This window comes from Vespa crabro, chromosome 4, assembly GCF_910589235.1.
Source record: "Vespa crabro chromosome 4, iyVesCrab1.2, whole genome shotgun sequence".
NCBI classification, from domain to species: domain Eukaryota; kingdom Metazoa; phylum Arthropoda; class Insecta; order Hymenoptera; family Vespidae; genus Vespa; species Vespa crabro.
The window spans coordinates 1,034,858-1,057,530 of record NC_060958.1 but is presented as its reverse complement, the minus strand read 5'-3'; the positions used below and the strand labels follow the sequence as shown (position 1 = coordinate 1,057,530).

Here is a 22,673-nt window from a genome sequence, read left to right as displayed (position 1 = left end):
CAAGAGGGGCTCGACTGCGGATGCCGGGGGCTCGTCGTACTTTTACGGAGAGGGAACACGTCCACGAGAGAAAAAGAGAGGGGAAGGGCACGAAACGAAGAGGGGGACCAGATGTGATCTCTCCCACCTCGTCTACATATTTTTTAACTACATACAATACGCTACGTATGCTACTGTCTCTCTTCCTTTCTTTTTTTTTCTCTCTCGCTCTCTCGCTCTCTCTCTCGCTCTCTCTTTCTGTCTGTCTCTTTTGTTACCAATACCAATACATTACACACGAAATGTGTACGCTAACATGTTTTGTTATTACCGTTAGATTCGACTTTTTTCTTCGTTTCACGTATCGGTCGTTCATCGATACACACATAAGGGGACTTTTCTCCTCGTATTCTATGTAGGCAAAGGAAAGTAGGAGTCATGCCGATATCGAGAAAAATCAACGATCGTTATGTTTAATTCATTAATTTTAACGATTATTATCTCTTCTCGGATCGATTAAAAAATTAATACGAAACGTCGTCTCATATATCTATACGATAGATGATCTATTCGATTAAATCGATTGTGTCGATTAATATACCTTTTTATTCTTCATCATGATACATAGATACTTGATTGGTCACTTCCGGAACTGATTACTCAACGAACCAATCCTTTACTTCAATTTTAAATTTACAATTTTCCAACGGTTAAAAACTTTCCTAGAGTTTATATATTTATCCTATCGATCTAAATAATAAGTATAATTATTAGAAATAAGAAAATTATATAACATTATTTCAATAATCCAATATTTATTTTAAATGAATTAATAGAAAAAAAAAAAAAAAGAAAAACAAAGAAAAATTATGCAGAAAATAATATTAAAATTTGTCCATGGAGCGAATCTATCTTAGGAGATGAAGTTGGTGCTGCCAGCTATCGAAGGTATATAACATTAAAATGTATATGAAAAAGTAACCTTTATAATCTTTTTTTTTTTTTTTTTTAAGATTATAAATTATAACGATCTTCAATTGGATTTATAGTATATACAAAACCATTAAAATCATTGGTTATGTTCTTAAGAAACTTTAGAATATTTCGCTCGAATAAATGAAATTGTTATGGAGGAAAAAAATATAGAAAGTCAGTCTGGCAACTGTACCCATATGTAAAAATATATGAAACACGTGTTACTGTCGTGCGCGCGCACGTGTATGTGTATGTGTACCTGTATGTATGTGTGATGGTGTTGTGTATATTTATATCAACGATAAAAAAACGTTGACTTTTTCTGTCTTTTAATTTTAAAGGCAACGATTATATTGGTATGTTTAAAATTTGTTTACGTGAATATATCTATAACCATAAACGAATCGATAAAAATTCAGTGAAATTTGTTCTTCTTTACGAAAATATAATAAATTATTCTAATTACTTAATAACGTTTATCTTCGATAAATAGTACTATCCAAGGCTTTTGTAATTGTCTTCGTAGAAAGTATTAAATCTTAATACTTTACAGATCTCACGTAGATCTAACGATAACTAATCACCTTGTTCAAAGATCCTTCGAGGAAGAACTTTTCAAAAGTTCCATTTGAAACGTCCTAAATTCCTTATCTCACTCTCTCTCTCTCTCACTCTCCTCTTTCTCTCTCTTTCTTTCTTTTTTCTCGATCTCTGTCTTTTTCTCTTTGGTCTCCTTGAATTCACATCCAGTAACGACGAATACTGGCTCTGTGGTTTTGCTTTCTCCTGTTCCATAAGTCTCTTTATTTTTCTTTTTCTTTTTAACATACCATATACTATCTACCGATCATCGGAGTACTACAAAACAACGATGACTAACGTTGCCTACAGAAGAGGATAGGCATACATAAATCCATAAGTATGCACATACTTGTGTACATACGAGCTTTAAGACATCGTAAATTTTAATTCTTGCTAATCACACTTGAATCATGAATTTAAATCCATCTGAACTGAATGAAATCACACAAGAATAAAAATTCCGTTAACCTACATCATCCTTCCGTTCTCGTTAAGTTTCATGCGAATAATACGTCATCCCTTTTTGTTTATATTATTTGATTTTTATTTACGATCATATAGTTATTCATGGATAAAATTTTTAATCGATTATGTAATTAAATGGATCATCATAAAGTACGAAAAAAAAAAAAATTATCCAAGGAATATTTAATCTTAACTTTATAATATAATATTTTAGGTTATGTATTTTATATATGGAATTATATTTTCCATTTATATGTGGAGAATGGACGTTTAAACGTTGTTTTTTTTTTTTAGAATTCAACAAATATCTGCAATAATATCGAATGCATTTTTATTAACATTTATAATTTTAATGATGATGAAATGTTTCTTTCAACAGGCAAACGCAAGGCGAGTTCCTGCCTACCTACGTGGCTGCATATGCTAATGTTCCCGCGTCCTCTTCACCGTATCAGAAGCAGTTCACGGACCAGATGTGCAGCATGATGCAACAGTTGTAACTTCTGCTTCAGAAAAGCAACGCGATATTGTATGCTTTTCGTCGACCGTCTATGTATCTTGACGATTACGATATCCGTCTTCCTCTACTCTGCAAGGACGATTTCAAATATGGTAAGAAACGTAGTGTCGTTTAACTTTAGTCAACGATGTTTGAATAAAATCTTAGTAGATAATGTATATAATTATTAACGAATAAATAAGAAATATTTCTCATCGATAATATTAGATACTGAAGTAATTTTGATTTTCAGGACTTGCTTAATAAATATATAATTTAAAGGGGTTGGAATAAAAAAAAAAAAAAAAAAAAAAGAAAAAAAAAAGGAAAAGAAAAGAAAAACCAACGTAAAATATTTATAAACTTTAAAAATCAAAAGGATCTTTCGTAATGAAACAGTTTACATTATGGTTTTGCGATAGACGACTTATCGTTGTACGCTTTTTGATCTTTCTATTTTATAAGGTGACGGCACCGTCATCGTAACTTCGATGCTGTCTACATACATAATTGCAAAAAAACAAGCTTACGAAGTAATGCGATCTATAACGTATGTAGGAATATATCTTAATTAAGAAAGTATAATTCTATTAAAAGATACATATATTAATCATATTTCATCAATACATGATTTTCAAAGATTCAAAAATCATTATATACATACTAAAATATAATTATTTTAGAAATGATAATTATCTTTAAACTATGCTGCCTCTTTTCGTTCATGATGAACAGTAAAATACATATGCACCTCTAAAGTAACCCTGTCATTTGATACTCCGAACTCTATGCAAATCTATATCCTCGGTATCTATTTATAAACGCACTAAAGAACGATATATCAAAGTCGATGGACGAACCACAGCTCAACAACGTCCTACGCTCCCCTACTGTGAAAACTGCTCACACTAGCTCTCTCTTTCCTTCTCTCTCTCTCTCTCTCTCTCTCTTTCTATATATCTCTATCTCTATCTCTCGTTTGTTCGCTCGCTTGCTCGCGTGTTTCTATATTCTACGTCCTTAGACACAATTATCTTAATTAGAGTCCGTCTATGGCCAATGACAATGAGACGGTTGTGACGTACCAATTCTACCGAAAAATTGCTCTTTCCTCAAATGTAATTACATATGTCCATAGATTTTTGTCTATCTAGATGAGTTTTTAAATTTATTACATAGTCCTTTCAACGTAAGGGACATTGATCATTTCATCACCTACGAGTGTTAATTGTTATCGTGCATTAGAAAAAGCGACGGTAAAACTATTGACATGGATAATTTTCAACTGTTATTTTTCTCAGAATTTATGTGGTAATCATTAACTATGATTCTCGTGAAAGCGTTGATTGATTTCTAACATGATATCACTTCGTTGCTCGTTCTCTTTATGAGTATGCTTCTCATTGATTATCTACGTGTTTAGAGATCACTCGAAGGAAGCATTACAATGATGAGTTTTCATTGTAAGTATGTATTTATAAGAGTCACATGTAATAATAACATCCTGTTGTCAACATAATTTTTTTTTTCTATCATGTATAAATATTACTATAAATATCAAAAACACGTAAATAAATGAAATCGAAAGTTATCTAAAATTTTACAAGCTATGTAAGTTGTATATTATAAATCATCACTCGAATCATGATCATAAGATGTTCCATAGCGTTGGAGAACACGCGTGCGCACTGATCTTTGGAATGTACTTGTTAGACCCGGTCAAACCGGTTCGTTGGACGTTACACGTTGAGAACCTCTGCGGGTCAATCGTGTCAATTGTGACGAATGTATGTCGAGTCTGCGGATGGTTCTTCTCTTTGGGTGCTTTAGAAATAATCTACGATCACATATTCAATAATATATCATATATATATATATATATATATATATATGTGTGCGTATAAATAATGCATATTTTTTAATTAACACATTATAATTTACTTGACTCGACCTTGAGAATATTGCATTAAGTAACAAAATATAATTGCAAAGGAAACTCATTACATAGACGACTTCCTATAAGATTTGCATAATGTTTATAGATTTATGGAAATCGTATGTGTGTATGTCTCTTTGTATGTATGTATAATACATGTGATAATGAAGTGACATTACTGTCCGAATCGCTGACGGAGATACACACAAAGAAGAGCAATACATCTGGCGTCCTACTTACAATATGGAATAATTAAAGTAGTAGTAAAGTTTACGAGACATACCTAAACAACTTCTATCTCTCATTGTCAATATGTCAACAGAAAATAGAAATCGTTGATGAATTAATGATTTATAGCTCGTAAAAATATGAACATTGAACATTGAACGAAAAAAAATGAAAATCACAAAGTATATAATTATAAAAGTTTAGTAGTAAAAAAAAAAAAAAAAGCGAATTTTGTTTCGAGTTGATCGACTCCATTGGTTTAACGTTCCTCTCTTGTACAAGTGGAATCTCGCGAAAGCGTATAGTATAGTTTCGAAGATAAATTTTCAAACCGGTTTCACTCTATAAGCACGGGCCAAACTCGTTGAAGAAGAAGAAGGAATTTGAAATCATGCGACAAACACATAGTAGGAAATACGTATATAAACATCTATATAAATATATGAATATATACGTATGTGTATTTGAAGATCAAACGATCCTTCTTCTCTTACTTTTTTTTTTTTTTTCTACCACGATCATTCTCGATCATCGACGAACGAAGCCATTTTTTTATTCGCAGAAGAACCACAAGATACACATCCTGATGTCTCGCTCAGATATATTCTACCAATCGATGTTCACCAAGTCTCCTCACGAACTTTATTCACGGACAAGTAGAATCCATATATATATATATACACCTTCAATATTTCATCAAGAAATAGCTATTATTTTGAGACTTTCTATTCTTAAAAGCATTCGAAAGAATAATTCATCAAGGAGACATTGTTCTTTTCGTAATATCAAAAACTCCATTAAAAACATCCAGACGAGCAATTTCTGTTGTTTCGAATAGGGCGCTACGTATGAACATTGGTATGCATAGTGAGTACATATACGAGCTGTTAGAATCACAAAGGAAGCTGGATTGGAACAAAGAAAGAAAGGAGAACCGATCAGAGACAGAAGGATCGTTCAGAAAGCCATCTTACACGAGCTTGGACAAATCAAGAATAATAAGTTTACAAGTTCGTCGACTTGCCTTTTGTTGAACACGAACGTTTTTCCTCTTTCTTTTTTTTTTTTCTTTTTCTTTTCTTTTCTTCACTTTTTTTCTTCTTTTTTCATGCAAATTACTTCGAAGGAATTCCAATGGAATTTTAGAAGAACGCATTCGATTTGGAAAGAAAAAAAATGAGGGAGAGAGAGAGAGAGAAAGAGGAGAGAGAGTAAGAGAGAGAGAGAGAGAGAGAGAGAGATACGATTTTCGAAAGTTAGTCTGATGAGAGCTGAGAGCAATGTCAACCGCCCACGCAGAAAAGACTAAGGGCTCTAAAGGAGGAGACTAACTCAAACGAGAAAGCATCCAGCTGCTCTCCAGACTTCTCTAGCATCTCTACGAGAGTTCTGCTTTTATAGCCTCAACTAAAGCCGGTCTTTGTTCGAGGGACCACCGAGATACGGCCCACGCGGGCCTTTCATATGAATAATACCTGAACTCGTGAGACCCAACCATGTCGAGTCAAGGGGCTGAGTTACAGTTATATACGTGTCCTATGTACATACATATATTTAAGTATATAACGCAACCCAGAGAGACTCGTAGACTCTCGGAAATATTCTCTCGATAATATTGAAATTTTTCCCCTACAATTCCAATTTACTCTCTCGATAAATCACAATTTTAATTAAGTGTTCGTTCCCACCGATACTTCATTCGTTATCAAGGATAATTAATCGTTGTTGATTCGTCGATAGATTTATCGTAGCTTTCTATATGATCGCTGTCAATCAGAGGAACTTTATCCTTTCTGTTATTCGTGACTAATAACGCTAAAAGACGGAAGAATTGAAATTGATTTCCAAGTGAAATTCCATACTTTCTACGTATAGATTAGATATAATTAGCTTTACTGACCCTTAGATATCTCTTATTACGTGACTGGAAAAGGATTTCATTCTTTTTAGAAGATCTTCGAAGAATGATTCCACTGTCTGATTCACAGTTTCTTTTCTGAATGCATACACAGATACATACGCGCATATAAATTTTTTGTAACGTTTATTTTCAAGCGTAATTTAATTATTGCTAATTAAAAATTATCCTCATTTATTACGAAAATATTTATTTAGAATTTATCATAGATAATCGTATTTTAATTTATCGTAGTATTAGAACGTACATAAGTGACGTATTTAACGTACGTCAATTACTTTCGAATTTATAGGTCACCATGTATAATGTCTATATCAACGATCTTAACGATTTAACGATCTTAACTATAGAGAGACTCGCTTAAGGAGTCAACGCAACGTATACTTACCTGCTACGCATATGCGTACGTTCTTGTATTTTAAATGTCGTCAAGTTAACGCACGTACAAAAAGAATGTCTTTGACTGTGTAAGAGCATTGACACGCAAATAGCGATTTAAGCTTTCTTCTTGACACTGTCACGCGATACAACGTTTTAATCTGGCCACGTTCGTGAACATGGAAAACAAACTTACGTGTTTCGAGTAATAGTTTGAAATGGAACGAATACTTAAAAAAAGAACAAAGGTTCTCAAATTACTTTACAAACATCAACTGATATTATATATTTGTATATATTTTTTTTCTTTTCTTTATACATAACACTGCAATATCTTCGCTGAGATCGTTTTAGAAGGTATCAGAGAGAACAAAAAATGGATTATAAAAATAAAAAAAATACTTCGTCGTAAAATACGCCTAAGAAGATTTTAACGAAGTAAGACCGTATGAATGGGGGCTTAAGGCAGCTGGAAGAAGATTGGAGATCATGATCGAGTCACAACAAATAAGCTCGTTAATCTAGTCTTCCCTCGTGAAATAAACTGAGCAAGGAGAGGATTTTTTTTTTTTTCATTTAGCGTTATGGACTCGTTGAAAGTCTAATTTCAAGGACAACTCTGCTAATCATCGAAGCGAACGTTCTTTTTCATTTGTTTTTTTTTAGTTCTTTTTCTTTTTCTTTTTCTTTTTCTATTTCACGAGCTAGCTACGAAGAAAAGATTAAAAGAAGGCAGCTCAAAGCCGACTCGTTCTCATAAAAATCGGTCCATCGTTTCTTTCGTTGGTACATAAGTACAATGGAAGTGATAAATAGAAAAGGGCTCATTTCGAGAGTCGAAAGAGGGAACTCGAAGGACCATAGATGGCTGTTAGAAAAGGGTTCGGCTCTTTTGTTTTCTTCCCATTCGATTCGCATTCTTAAGTTCCGTTTTTCGCTGCGTCAACCCCTCTCAACAGGCAAGCCATTGTGTTAAGAACACCACTTTCAGAACTGGCACTAAATGAACACGTTTCTTCGTAACATGCACATCCCGTTTAATATTTTTCCCATGTTTTTCTTTTTTTTCTTCTTCTTTCTTTCATTTTTTATTTATCCCACAAAAAAAAAAAAGAACGAATACGTACGTGCAATACTTGAACAAAATTATTTTACGTCGTCGAGAAAAATTCCCTTTTATATATTTTCACTAAAAATATTTAGTCTCTTCGCGATATATCATTCGTTATAACAATATGTATGTATGGCACTTTCGAAATTAAAAATATATAGTCTTATCACTTGGCACAACCCAGCGATAATTAAATCATTTACATACTTCGATTCGATCGAATAATTATGAAGAAGTCTCAATATCCAAAGTCTTCGATTTTTCCTGCAACGGATACTCTTCGACGTCTAAATAAGTCGTCTTATAGTATTGTCCTTGATTTATATTCTCGAGATCCTGAGCTAATCTTTCTAAGAGATCTTTGAACACATAATTGTCTAAATTTTTGGCGATATAATACAAAAAGAGCCAATCTCCAAAATGATATTCCCGAGTAACTCTAACTACGTTCCAAGGATTATATTTCCCAGGACAGGCCATAGAGAAAAGAATTTTGTTGAACGCCTCACTTCTAAAGAAATAAAATATAATTGAAGATCGTAAAAAATATTTTTATAAAAAGATCAAAAGATAATTACCAACCTAGCATGTAATACCATCGTTATCAATCTCCAAATAAGCCCAAGCAAAGTGATGAAGGATAGAATAATGAACCAGTACCACAGGAATGTATAGATCTTCTCATTAATAATATTCAATGCCATCACGCAAAGAGCATCGTGAGTTTGTATCGTACCCGAAGAACCATATTTGTGGAATGTACACTTTGTTACCTATGAGTCATTAAAACACGTAGAAAATATCTAAATGAAAAAAGATAAAGAAAATATGATTCATACCTTGGGAAAGACAATATCGAGTGGCTCCATTTTTCCACTGTAACTTTTGTCTCCAATAATTTTACCAAGACTCATAAAGGCTCCACCAAGGAACCAATTGGTCAAATAAATTTGCGTTACAACATTAATGAAATTTAATATCTCACAAAAAGTGAGATAATAAGACCAAGTTCGATTGATGTAAATACGTTCGATAAATGCCTTTCGAATTTTTTGTATCTTTTGGTCAACATCGTCTTTCGATGGCACTTGGTATTTATCGTTGACCTTCATTGCCGTTTCATGCAAACCCAAGCAAGCCACATGTAAACCCGAGACTAAATTCTTCAAACGACCACCTAAACACACATACACACGCACACACACATCTTCAATATATCACTAAGGATATAGATATCTTGACAATTCTGTTTAAGTCTTTAAATTTCAACGCTTCTGTTAATTCAGAGAAATCGACCGAGGTAACAATCGTCAAACTGATAATATTATTCATCTTCAAATCATTTTTTAAAGAAATATTGTAAAGTATGATTATAAATGATATCAGCTGAGTAATTGTCATGAAATCTTTCACATTTTCATAAACTTCATATAATCGTAGTAGTTTTTTTTTTTTTATACAATCTAATTACATTATTAAACGTTCATCTACCACAAATATAATGTTCTTGTATCGTAATAAAATATATTTTTATCAAATTCATACAAGACGATATTAATAACTTACCTTCTGTCTTTCGCCATATGTAATGTGGTAGATAAAAGAGAAGAGCTTGGAAAAATAAAACAAAAGGCACCCATTGATAATACGCATGATGAACAGTCTCATCATTTTTCCCAATTGGTCCAACTCCAGGATGTGGAATTTCTCCTTCATTCACATACGATGCATTCATATGCTTCACCTAAGAGTAAATTTGTTGCATCGATAAGGAACGTACGTAATTGCTCGTGTAACAGATTACAAGACTTTCGTTTTCACGGGACGCTCGGATATGAAAGGAATCGTCATTCCACGCATAACTAAATATAAACGTTCTTAAGACTTACCACGGTGAAAGTCGACGTAAAGAAGCAATAGGTTTCTATAACATGTGTATTTACCGATGAATCGGCTATGCATCTGTTTCCAAAAAAAAAAAAAAAAAAAAAAAAGTTTTACGCAATTGTTCAATGCATTTTCTATTCTATATATTTAGAAATATTTAAAAAGTAGACGATTTTTATTCACAAAATTATACCTTATGTGTTCGCCGATATATTGTCTCGCAGATACCAAAAGACTACCGACGAGCAACGCCAAGAATGTGACCCTGTAGTGTAATCTGAAAACTGAAAAAAAAAAGAAAAAAAAAATTATTTTTTCTCTTCAAAAATAAATTTTTGCTTATATATATATATATATATATACGAAAGATATATATAAATACGATCGAATACACAAATAATACACAAGCACATGTGGCATATATCGATAAAGATGACCTCGTGATCTATGACACTTTTAGTTTATCAACTAATAGAGCTAACAGATTTATAAGCCGTTATATACGATAAACACGAATTCTTCAAGAACGCAGACATTAAGAGCATTTACCGATATTATCAATAGCTGCTGAATCTTCGGCTACTTTAAGTTTTACGTGATCCTTTAGGACAGAAAACGTTGACAGAAACGTTGCCGCCATTGCTAGAATGCAACGAGAATGCAACACGAAGATTTAACGCAATTTACTGTCGTGTCTCTCTACGAGAATATGATTATTAAGCGATCTTGTTTTTCTTCTTCCTTCTATTCTCCTTTCTCCTTTTTTTTTCTTCTTCTTCTTCTCCTTCCTCTCCACCTTCTCCTCCTCCTCCTCCTCCTTCTTCTTCTTCTTCTTCTTATAAATCTTCTTCTTCTCCTTTTCCTTCTTCGTTGCTCTGATAGTAAAGTCGTGCGACGGAAAGAATGTTTAACATTCGTAAACGCGTAAAGACGTTGCCATAAGAAACAGAACTTATGTTTCTTCTCTCTTGGTAATATCAACGGAGTTAAGGTGATCGAGCTCTTCGACCAACATTGAATCTCATGAACGACGTTATCACCAGCACGACGATTGCGCAGCAGCCTTCTCAAGTGTCTAATATGTAAGTCAAAAAATGTGGCTATCTTTCGAAGAGTGAGGTAACGTTATTGTGTGATGGTGTGTATAAGCAGAGATAAGAAAGATAAAGCCTTTAGTATTATAGATAGAATACAAAAAATACAATAGAAAGGGAGAGAAAGAGAGAGATAAAATACGTAAGCACAATGGCTTACGATAGTTACATTGTCGTTGAATCTTTTAACAGAGCTTTATGTCTTCTTTGTCATTGTCAACGTATGTTTAGTATCAGTAATGTCTACACATCTACATATTTATATATATATATATATATATATATATATATATTATATGGTTACGTTTATATGCTAAGTTATGTATACACACATCGTAAAATATCTTTAACGTATTCAAAAATTTTCTTTAATTAAATTTATTCTTTGAAATTATCTTTCATTGAAATATTCTTTGATTTTCTTCGACGTTTAATACGTCCGATTAATCAATGTAAGCGGAAAAATATTTGATCATGATTTCTCGTTATCTTGATTAAGATGGCTTATCATACATTTTTTGTTCTTTTCTAATCTATAACACCGATTTCTGTTTCATTCGACGGTAATCAGTTATCGTTTATAATCTTCACGATGGGCGTAAAAGCATAGATTTCTGGGTCAAATTGTTCATCGTATTGGCTAGCAAACGTAACTATTCATGTTATAAACTGTATTATGCCGGTAGTAAAGATTACGAAATGTAATTTATACCAAGGTTTAACGTATACTGCTTTTTCTACGATGTCACTAGGATGATAATAATTACTTGACTTAATCTAGTAATAAAAACAAAGTAATGTAAACAAATATTCCTATAGGTTTCTTCGTCGGACAATTGTTTTGAAATAGAATATAATATTTCCTTGAGTATTTTTTTAACATTTGATATTATCTCGTCATGAAACTTTTACATTTTTATGATTTAATAACACGCGGTGAGTTTCAAATTGGAAAACAAATAGAGATAAGATGTCGTCCCTATTAATACTTTTATTCTATTACCGTGTTCTATGATTGTCCGGAATGATGATTCCATCCAAAGAAGGAAAAAAACTCGAGTAATTTCGAAATCATATCGATAAAATACCAATATATTTTGTTATCGATGACGAGAAACATAATTCTCCGAAATAAAGTTACGTGCTAATTAACAGGTACTTCTTCCTAACCTCAAAGATACTATTTGGAATATGAAAATTTATGATAAATAATGCAAATCGAATCTCGAATTTTATATAATTGATATCGATAAATATGAAATCTTAATCGGAATATAACGAACGTTTTCCCTGCCCCCCCCCCTTTGTTTTGTTTGAATGTATGCCTAGTAGTATGATAGACTGGTAAATAATCGTAAATATACGACTATGAGAAATTTCGTTGGAGGAATTGAGAAGAAGAAGAAGAAGAAGAAGAAGAGGAGGAGGCTGAGTTGGTAAGAGAGTCCTGTAAAGCAGAGAAGAAGCAGAGAGAAACGAAGAAGGCCATGAAGCGCGTGCAGCTACGAAGGTGGAGGGACTTTGACCGGCCGTTGCCCTCGTGCCAGGCCAGGCCGAGCCAACAGAACGAACGAGTATTCCAAAGAAGATCCTGTCCTCTCCCTTCTTCGTTCCTTTACGTGCACGCCGAGCTTTGTCGTCGTCTTCTTCGTTGTCGTCGTCATCTTCGATACCTACTCGGTACCTATGCTCGTTTGCTCTCACAATCTCTTTCTTCTTTCTCTCTTTCACATTTACGAATCTTCGTCTACCGTCTCATGTACATATATACATGCATACACACACACACACACACACAGAGATTACATTTATATATACATTTATGTAGCACGTATGAACAAAGCTGGACTCGGTGAAAGGTAGAAAACGTTAACTCGTTAAGATCATATTTTACCGTGTTTTTAGTCGAAACGTGGTCAAATAAAATCTCCCTTTCGGTCTAACAACTTGTCTCTTAATTTTTTTTTTTTTTTTTCTTTGACAAATAATGAGGATATTTTTATTACAAAAAAAAAAAAAAAGAAAAAACAAAAAAGAAAGCGTATTCGTTATAAGCACATCCGTTTTCTAGAATATTTCCCTAGGGCAAAGATATACTCAAAGAAGAGGAAGTTTTAAATACCGGTAGCACGGGTTCCATATCTAGTTAAAGAATAGAAAAAGACGTCCAATCAAGTTTCTTCGAAGTAACATCGGCAACCTCGACCCTGTCGTCTCGGTCTTCGTGATCAGAATATAATTATCTTTGGATCACTAGATTCTTTACATCCCACTCACATTTCAAGATCGTAAAAGTAGAAGCTTTGCGTGAAGTTAGAAAAATAAGGATTACGTTAATGTTGATCGTGTATCGTTATACGATACCGTTCATCATACGGTAATCGTTAACCTAATCGGACTACGACCTCGGTCCGATTTCTCAGTTATGACTATAATTCTTTAACATCCGTCGTAGAAACATAGATATAGATCTCACTTAACGTTTTACCGCGTGTAATCGCGTTTAAACCGTAGAAAGTAGGAATGACGGTAGACAAATAATAATAATAATAATAATAATAATAATAATAATAATAATAATAATAATAATAATAATAATGAAGATTTGTAACAGAACGTAACGTCGTTAAATTCATAATACGATCAGAGTTAACATCGGAGTAATAGACATTAATTTTACTATAGCGGCAATACAATAATTTTCCTCTTAGCAGCAGCACCCTAATCCGTCGATGTTACGGGGGGGGACCTGAAATTGTTCGACCCTCAAATGTTGCCTGGACATGAGTGAGAGTAAGAGAGATAAAGAGAAGGGGGAAGAGAATCGCAGTTTTGCTCCTGATCGTTAATCGCAAACCGGAGCACACGCACGTATAAATGTTCCCCCATGTTGCACATGCACCTACGTGATCGACGCCGATCCACGTAATGAATCTCAACAATGTGTAGGTAGGAATCGTGCAGGGTCATTCGTTTATATACTCTTTAGAATTCAGCCAAAGGTCGTTCCTGCGTTTAAACCTCTCTCTCTCTCTCTCTCTCTCTCTCCCTCTGTTTAACCGGAGATCGATAATACATCGAGATAAACGCGACGTCGTCCAACATTCCCTCGTCCTTTTATTCTTTTTTCTCTCTTTCCTTTACCACCGTTCGACCTTTTTAAGCAACGAACTCGTATAACCAGTCTCTCAACTCCCAACATTTTATCGTGGTATACGTATATATAAACGACGAAGCGTTATTTCGAAAATTATTTCGATGAAAATTCGTCGAGAGTACGGTCGTGAGAAATTGAAATAAATTGCGTGATTATATCTTGCTGATAAAAAGTGAGAGATTAAGAATATAGATAAAATCAAATTAATTTGTACTTACTTTGAACAAATTTTGTTACGGGACACACAGATACTACAATTTTGATAAATCATATCCATTCATTGACATATTTACTTAATATATCATCAACCTAAAAAAAATATAATGAAATAACGAATTTTGAGAATTAAGGACATTATTATTATCGATCATTTGTTAAAAAGAAAGAGAATTAAAATAATACAGAACACGTCTTTAACGTCGAATCGTACGACGACACGTGAAATGTTAATTGTTTTCTTTTTTTTTTTTTCCTCTTAATCAGCACATTGCATACTCGCTATATGTATAATACGATACTCTCGAAACGTACACAAATTCAACAAAGATTCAGGCTATTTTATTTCGCTGATATTTATTTCTTTAATTTTACAAAGAATATTCGTATTAAAGTGTACAACATAAACTTGGGCATATTGAACGATGGAAATTATTGTTTTCGCGGACTACCACCGGTCGTTCTTGGAGCTGCCACGAAGAAAAAAAAAAATATATATATATATATATGTAAGAAAAAGTGTGATTTTTCTCTACAAAATCGGACGAGTCCCCGAAGTCGTAGGATCGTTAAAAGAAAGGAAAAGAAATAAAGGGAAAAGGACAAAAAAAAAGAAATAAAATAAAAGAGAAAAAAGGACACGGATCCTTTCTTCGATTACTTACACGTCTAAATACAAATTCTCTATTATCGCAGGAATTACATTCTCTCTCTCTCTCTCTCTCTCTCTCTCTCTCTCTCTGTCTCACTTTTTTCTTGCGGTTCTTTTTCTTCTAACGTCACTTATTAGCTACAATGTATGTACCTATTACCACAATCATTATATTTCGTCAAATGTTACGTCGACGAACGGGAACAGAACAAAAGATGCAAAAAAGGGAAAGACCGATGACTATGATGATGATAATGATGATGATAATGACGATGACGATGACGATAACGAGATGACGTTGATGACAATGATAATTATATGACGGTGATACGTTTATGTTGATAAAAGATGAGCGATGTTCCTTTTCAATGATCTTCATTGTCGTTTATCGATGTCCTCTAAAGCAAAATTGTCACCTATTTATCTAATAGAAAAAACAAAGATTCATATGCTTATATATATATATATATATATATATATATATATATATATATATATATATATATATATATATATATATATATATATATATATATATTTATTTCTCGTCTTTTATCGTTTCTAAACAAGTGGCACGAGCAAAGGCACGAATACATGCGAACGATTATCATATTGCCTTCCTCCTTTCTATACACGGAGCTCCAACAGTTGTGAACAATGACGAAGATTATGGTTGGCAATTTTGCATTTCTTTTTTGTTTTTCCTTTTCTTTCTTTACCCGGTACAATATATATGCACATATATATATATATATATATATACATATATATATATACATATCCATTTGTATATGTTTTTTATCGCTCTCCAACTTACGTATCTCTCTTTTTCTTGCTAACGCAAATAAATGATAATAAAAAAAGAATGCGTATACACGTTGGCACTTTACGAAGAACGAACGTGTCATAAATGTCGTAAGCACAACTCGAAGGAGGAAGAATAAATGGCTTGGTCTCTCTTAAGGGTTTTTACTTTTCGTATTATTACTAGTATTACTACTACTATTACTACTATTATTATTTATTTTTTTTTTTTTATTATCATCATTATCTTCATTATTATTACTATCATTATTATTGTTGTTGTTATTATTATTATTATTATTATTATTATTATTATTATTATTACGATTATCAACAGTAATTATGCAAAAATATCGCGCAGGATATTTTCGAAAAATATCTGCGCCGACATATGCTTTTTAGGACTTCGTAGCTCGATGTATATGATCTAAAAAAAAAAGGGGGGGAGAAAAAAAGGAAAAAGAAAAAAAAAAGAAAAAAAGAAAAAGAAAAATAAGAAAAAGAAACAAAACAAGGCATACGAAAAACATGAAAATCATTATTATAGAGTGTTTTCGATTAGTTTCTCGACAGTCTTAGAAGGCGCATTGATTAGAAGCGCAAAATTGACAATACGTCTTTTTTTTTTTTTTTTATATATATCTCGCAGTATATTAATTCTTTTATCATTCTATCAATCCATAGTCTTTGCCGTAAAAACGAGCGACGCTCGTTCGAGAATGTTCTGAAAGGATCATAAACGCGTGGGTTCAAGGGTTACCAGGTCCAGTCCTTGAAAATTGATAGAAAGAACCTATCGCATCTTCCTTCCTCGTATTCTAATATATTTTATCGAATATGTCAAATAATCTTCATAACGTATTCCAATATACATCATCACAAGTCATATATTGTATGTATATTATTTATCAAACTTCACATTCTTCTTTAACTGTTAATCGATCATTCTATTTCCTCGGTCGATCATCGTTTACATTATTTGTCGTAAGATCTATAACAATATGGTTATCAAAAATATTCTATTTTGTTTTTCCAAAATATTACGCTCTAACTTGGTCGAACTCGTATAATTAATTGCACGATATATATATATATATATATATGTATGTATATATATGTATATATGTATATATATTTATGTATGCAACATGTTAATACGTTCTTAAAAATAAAACGCTTTTATTTGTTTATTTATTTATCCGGTAACCCCCTAAGCACGCCGGGACGGTAATTATTATGTCGTCGTATAGATAATACAAAAAAAAAAAAAACATACAAGATACAAATAGGTGTATATATGTGTTATACAAATATTCGACTGTCGTGTAAATACGCAATAGGCGTTCACCCTATACATATGCAAATATATATATATATATATATTAGAAAAAGAAGAACGTTTCGTCTTATTTTGGCCCCTCGATTACACGTGTCAAACCTTATGAACATTCGCTTTATGTTCATAAGATAATACGTACATACATATTATGTCTTTTTGTGCGTGGAATGCAATATTGCTTTTCAGCTAAGACGGATATAAAGTATATTAGATGTATAATCAGTATCATAGTATCTACATATTTTCTTGTTTTTTTTGCTCTTTTTTCATTTCTCTCTTTCTTTCCTTCCTACACATCTTCATTTTTCTTTCTCTCACATACATACGCACGCACACATACACACTCACACAAATGCTCTCTCTGCCTCTCTCTCTCTCTCTCTGTCTCACTATATATTCATATTTATATATATATATATATATAATATATATTTATCTTTCCCGTATAGATAAAGGACGACCTACAATATACAATACAATATGATCCTATTGCTTACTATATAAAAAAAAAAAAAAAAAAAAAAAAAAAAAAAAAAAAAAAAAAAAAAAATTGATAGGAAAAAAGAACAACGCTTTTCTGGAAGGACGGCGTGGTGGGGAAAAACAAAGGTCTCTGTAAAAGGAGCCCAAGAAGAAAATGGCGTGTAACGCGAAAATGGAAAAGCTTCATCAAATAAGATTATATTAAATGATGAAGGATTTCATTATTTTCTTTTCTCTTACTTTTACCAAACGAATATCATCGAGAAACTTTATTTGTTTTCCTGAAACATAATATAAAGATTAATCTCGTATATATTCGTGCGATTAAAAAGTAAGAAAAATCAAAAAGAAACGAATGGAATGTTCAACGGCGACAATAACATCCATGACGTCATGAGAATGAGAGAAAAAAAAATCTTTTTCGCGTTTCCTTCTTTGAGTTGTCCCATCGGCAGTGAAAATATTTTTGAGTCCTAAAGTAGAAGCAGCAAACAATGAGAAAGAAAGAAGATAAGAAAGGAAAAAAGGATCTTTAGAGATGGACACACACAGGATGGTTGGGATGGAACAACTTGACCATAGTAGTGTACCGGCGGTTCGTGAAAAGATAAAGGAAAGGAAAGGAAAATAAAAGAAGATAAAAAGGAAAGAAAAGCGAGGGAGGGAAAAGGAGGAAAAAGAACAAACGCCGTCCCTCCATTTTATCACACGATCGGAGACCGGCGAAGGTCTACGAGTTCCAGAAATACTTAAAATATATATCTACGATGACGTATACGAAATCGTTTTTTCGATCGCTACTCGAGAGCCTTCATACTTTCTCCATAATGTATGCTATGGGGGTGTTTTTTTTTTTTTTTTATTTTGTTCGAAAGTTTACGAACCAAATGCAAAACATTTTTTTTTTTCTTTTTCTATATATGCTTGGCGCAGTATGAAAGGCGAGAAGCGATCGAACTAACTAATCGCTGATCTAACGTACATTTTTCTTCTTTTTTTTTTTCTTTTTTTTTCTTTTTTCTTTTTTTTAAAAATTCTATATCCATGAGTTGTTTCTCCTGTTCTTGTTCTTTTTTCATCGCCTGAATCTACCTGTAGAATTTTATATAAGGCGATCGACGTGCGAAGGATAGATCAAGATTGTCGAATGGCAATCGCAAGGGTCCGTTTCTCAAAGTAGAATAAGAATTATGATAGATCATAAATCAAACGGAAAAATAGAATAAGCGTAGAAAAAAAGAAAGAAAAGAAAGCAAGATTACAAAAATAATCAGCGCTATGCGTTTGATTAACAGTTCTTTTTTTTTTTATTTTTTTTTTATTTTTTTTATTTTTTTAAAGCGCTATCGAGAAGCATGTGTCATTATATAGATATGGCTCAATCCTTTCGTGGAAAAAATTGTTCGAATAATCATGATGATTATTAAAGGAAACAAAAAAAAAAAAAAAAGAAAAAGAAATCACGGGAGGATCGAGCAAGAAAAGGACTCTTGCGATTGGTGGGACTTCCATGAAAAGATCTCCCATGATATGTCTTCGACTTTCTTTCTCTCTCTTTTTCTTTCGTCAAAGATGAAAAACGACGATATTAATGGATATTTTCGTTGTTTTTGGGGGGATCCCATTTTGCACCGTAAGATCGATTTTTACGATCTTGAGCAAAAAAATATAACCCCTATGATGATGTCCTATGACAAACTGGCTCTAAACAGACTCTTTACCCTGTAGCTTCAAGGCCAAGTCGGATACGAGCTGTTTGTAGATCAACGGATCGATGTTCTTACCAAGTTGATAAAGAACGAACCAATCGCCTATTTGACAATTTTGAGCGATCGTTTCGATGTCGTGCTTTTCTGATAGGCGAGAACGTGTGCGTAATAACATCAAACGTAGCCTCGGTCCTGCGACGACGGCAGCGCGATATGCCAAGCTAAGACCGCTTAAAATCGACAGGATAATGAACCAGAACCAGAGAAACACGTAGATTTTCTCATTGACGATGTTCAACGGTAGAACGCAGAGACCGTCGAACTTTTGTACGGTACCAGACGCACCATATTTGTGGAAGGTACATTTGGTGACCTTCGGGAAAACGCGGGACATAGGATCGTCCCGATCTTCAGGCTCTAATTCCGTGAATTTGACGACGTCAGCTCCATACGTCGAGAATTCTCCGTCCAGGAAAAAGTCCATGAAATATATCTGTCCGACTACGTTGATGAAGTTTAAAATTTCGCAGAAGAAAAATCGGAATGCATAGAAGTTTTGGGAATGCAAATTCAAGGCAAAATAATCTACGAGTAATTTTCGTCTCTCGCATTTCGTTTCCTCGTTTGCAACTGGACAATTTAGATCGAGCATGAGCATTTTTATTCTACCACCTTCCCAAGTTTTCCAAAGATAACGTGGCACGTAGAAGAGTATCGCTTGGAAGAAGAGGGTGAAACATACCCACTGATAATACTTGTGGTATTTAATATCGTCGACGCCTTCGACGTGACTTCGTACACCTGGTTGTACAACGTCCATACCAACGACGCCGCCACGGTTCGGGATCGTAAAGGTCGAATAGATCCAGCAATAAGTGTCCATCACGTGGGGCGGTATTTCATCGACGATACAATCGATCGGATCGCCGATATATTGCCTTGAGGTTACAAGTAAGGAGAAAGCGATTAGTACGATCACGGTTGCTTTATAGTGCAATCGGAAGACATTATTGTCGATGCACACACTGTCTAGCTTGAGTAGACCTTTCACCGAGCCAAAAACGTCGAACATGGCTGCTGTATTTTTTGCCGATCGTCGATATTTCTTAAATTTATTTTCTCTTCCTGTAGTTCTTCGTCGATCGTAGTTGATTAATTCGTTCCGGCACTCGTTTTCTCTTTCTTCTTATTAAAAACAACGATCACAATGATTTAAAGAATTTCGTTGAATAACGCGACGTGACGCCGTGGTGTCGATTAGTCGTTCGTCGTGTGTTTCCTTTCTCAACAGTCGCGTGATCTCGGTTTCTTTCTTTATTTTCTTTTGCGCGCGCTTTGTTTCTCTCTTTTTTTTTTCTTTTTCTTTTCCTTCCTTTCACGCTCCTTGTAGTTAAAAGCGGTGCAACGACCACCGTGTGTGCCTGTGCCGCGCGTTGGCTGCTCTTTTTTATAAGCGAAAACGTGAACGAGCACGTGCTTGATTATCGAAAGAAGCGCGCGTTCTGTATCTTCGAAAATTACTACACGCACGACTGTACGACAATGCTGTACTACGACCGTCCTCTAACACACCGAGCGTCACCGAGCAGCTATCTCGTAATGGCCGCGTTCAGAAACGCCGTACGACATGAGGACACACCGCGCGTTCTACCGGCGTTGCTCCCTTTTGCTTTTCTCTTTCTCCTTCCTGCGCGCCCTTTCTCTATTTCTCTCGCGCTCCTTCTCCTCTCTCTCTCTCTCTCTCTCTCTCCCTCCCTCTCTCTTACTTCTTCTACAGCTCGTCTGTTGGTCTTTCTTTCTCTTTCTCTTTCTCCCTCTCTCACGTTCGTTTACGCATACACTACGCTTTCCCTCCCTCTTCTACGCTAGGACCAACTCGTCGACTGCAGGCCGATGTCGGGAGCCGAGAACTGTTCGTTGCTTCTGCTTGTAAGGGGAGATTCCGTCCCCCCTCCCCCCCATCCCCCACTTTTATGACGCGACGATACCGTCTCCCCCCTACGGAACGCGTAACTACTACGAATGCCGTCCCACGATCTCCCTCTGTCTTTTTCCAATGCGCACGCGTACTTAACCAATTTCTCTCTATGTTCGTCTCTCTTTCTTACGTATTTTCACTATCTTTCTCTTTTTCTTTACTCTTATTTGGTCTCTCTCTTACCTATCTCTCTTCTTAGCCTTTTAACGCTCAAACCATGGGGGCACGCACTACGCGGAGTTCGGACAATTTCGGACAAAATCGAATGAGATCGTGAGTCAGTTCTTCCCACCATTGCTCCGTCGCGTTCCGAAGCATGCGCTGTAGTACGCGGCAACAGCGGCTGCAGTGGCGCTGTTACCATGGTAACCAACGGCCAAGCGCATGGCGGATATTTGCCGGGGATCGGAGAAAAGAGAAATCTATTTATCCAACAAAGCTACACATTTTATTTGAAAGAGTATCAACTTACCAAATTATTATCGACCTTCAATCTGTCTGTTGATAACATCAAATAGAATCGTTAAGAAGTCTTGCCAAATATAATGAAAAAAATTATTTTAACAAAGCATGAACTATAATTTGATTTGTTTATTTTCCAACGACTAGTTCATTCATCGAACATTTAATAGTTTTTGTAATACGTATGCGTATAAATAATTTAGATTTCATTCAAACGTCAGATAATCGATCAGACATCGAGATAATCGAGAAAATCGTTTCGTACAATTTGTATGCCAACAAAGATGTTCCCGGAAATGAAATAACACACGGGAGTGGTATTTAATGTTTAGCTTGAGGTAAAATGTGAATAAATATATACTACGTGGGAGTGTCGATATTTCTCACGGTCTTTCGTTCCTTTCGATAAATCTCGTCAATTGATATAGTACAAAGATTCTTTATAATTGTATACTTCATGTTTACAATGGAGTTTCATATTATTAAACATTAATATTTATATAAGAAATCTTTCTATTTATCTAATTGACTGATTTAACGCGACATTACAAAAGTTGCATTAACAATAAGATCAAAGTCTCGATTGAGTCTATTGTTAGAAACAAATGTGGCTGTTATCCGTTCTTGTGAAATTATTATAGCATATGATGTAATTAATACTTCGCGAATCGTCATGAGTACCGAGAATTTAAGAATAGAACTTCTTCACTGACAAGAGGATAGGATCGGATAACAAAAGATATGAGAGGCACGATGATGATTATGGTTGAATAACGTTTTACTTTTATTTTAAATTTAAAATAATCGCTGAGAAATAGAGT

General features: G+C 34.1%; 2 protein-coding genes and 2 long non-coding RNA genes across 4 annotated transcripts; 2 read left to right on the top strand and 2 right to left on the bottom strand.

Annotated features, from left to right (window-relative positions):
- Nucleotides 1-158: 158 nt before the first annotated feature.
- LOC124423889 lies at nt 159-8,076 on the top strand. Its single transcript, XR_006942183.1, has 3 exons — nt 159-927; nt 2,381-2,613; nt 2,754-8,076. It is a non-coding gene; the product is annotated as an uncharacterized LOC124423889 (long non-coding RNA).
- Nucleotides 7,218-10,996, bottom strand: LOC124423883 (innexin inx7-like). Its single transcript, XM_046962198.1, has 7 exons — nt 10,508-10,996; nt 10,152-10,242; nt 9,961-10,033; nt 9,638-9,815; nt 8,911-9,248; nt 8,654-8,844; nt 7,218-8,582 (listed from the first exon to the last, which is right to left on the bottom strand). Exons 1-7 carry the CDS (start codon nt 10,596-10,598, stop codon nt 8,297-8,299), a joined length of 1,248 nt encoding a protein of 415 aa, XP_046818154.1. The 5' UTR covers nt 10,599-10,996; the 3' UTR covers nt 7,218-8,296.
- Nucleotides 10,906-22,627, top strand: LOC124423888. The gene is made up of 2 exons (XR_006942182.1): nt 10,906-11,040; nt 21,590-22,627. It is a non-coding gene; the product is annotated as an uncharacterized LOC124423888 (long non-coding RNA).
- On the bottom strand, nt 16,400-21,311 carry LOC124423886 (innexin inx2). The gene has a single exon (XM_046962211.1). The coding sequence runs from the start codon at nt 20,482-20,484 to the stop codon at nt 19,408-19,410; it is 1,077 nt and encodes a 358-aa protein (XP_046818167.1). The 5' UTR covers nt 20,485-21,311; the 3' UTR covers nt 16,400-19,407.
- Nucleotides 22,628-22,673: the final 46 nt, after the last annotated feature.

Bases quoted from the DNA above. Each gene is read 5' to 3' on its own strand.
- LOC124423883 (XM_046962198.1), bottom strand. From the start codon at position 10,598: ATGGCGGCAACGTTTCTGTCAACGTTTTCTGTCCTAAAGGATCACGTA. The intron at 10,243-10,507 runs GTAAATGCTCTT...TTTTTTTTTCAG, and splicing joins AGCAGCTATTGATAATATCG to TTTTCAGATTACACTACAGG. The intron at 8,583-8,653 runs GTTGGTAATTAT...TTATTTCTTTAG, and splicing joins ACGATGGTATTACATGCTAG to AAGTGAGGCGTTCAACAAAA.
- LOC124423886 (XM_046962211.1), bottom strand. From the start codon at position 20,484: ATGTTCGACGTTTTTGGCTCGGTGAAAGGTCTACTCAAGCTAGACAGT.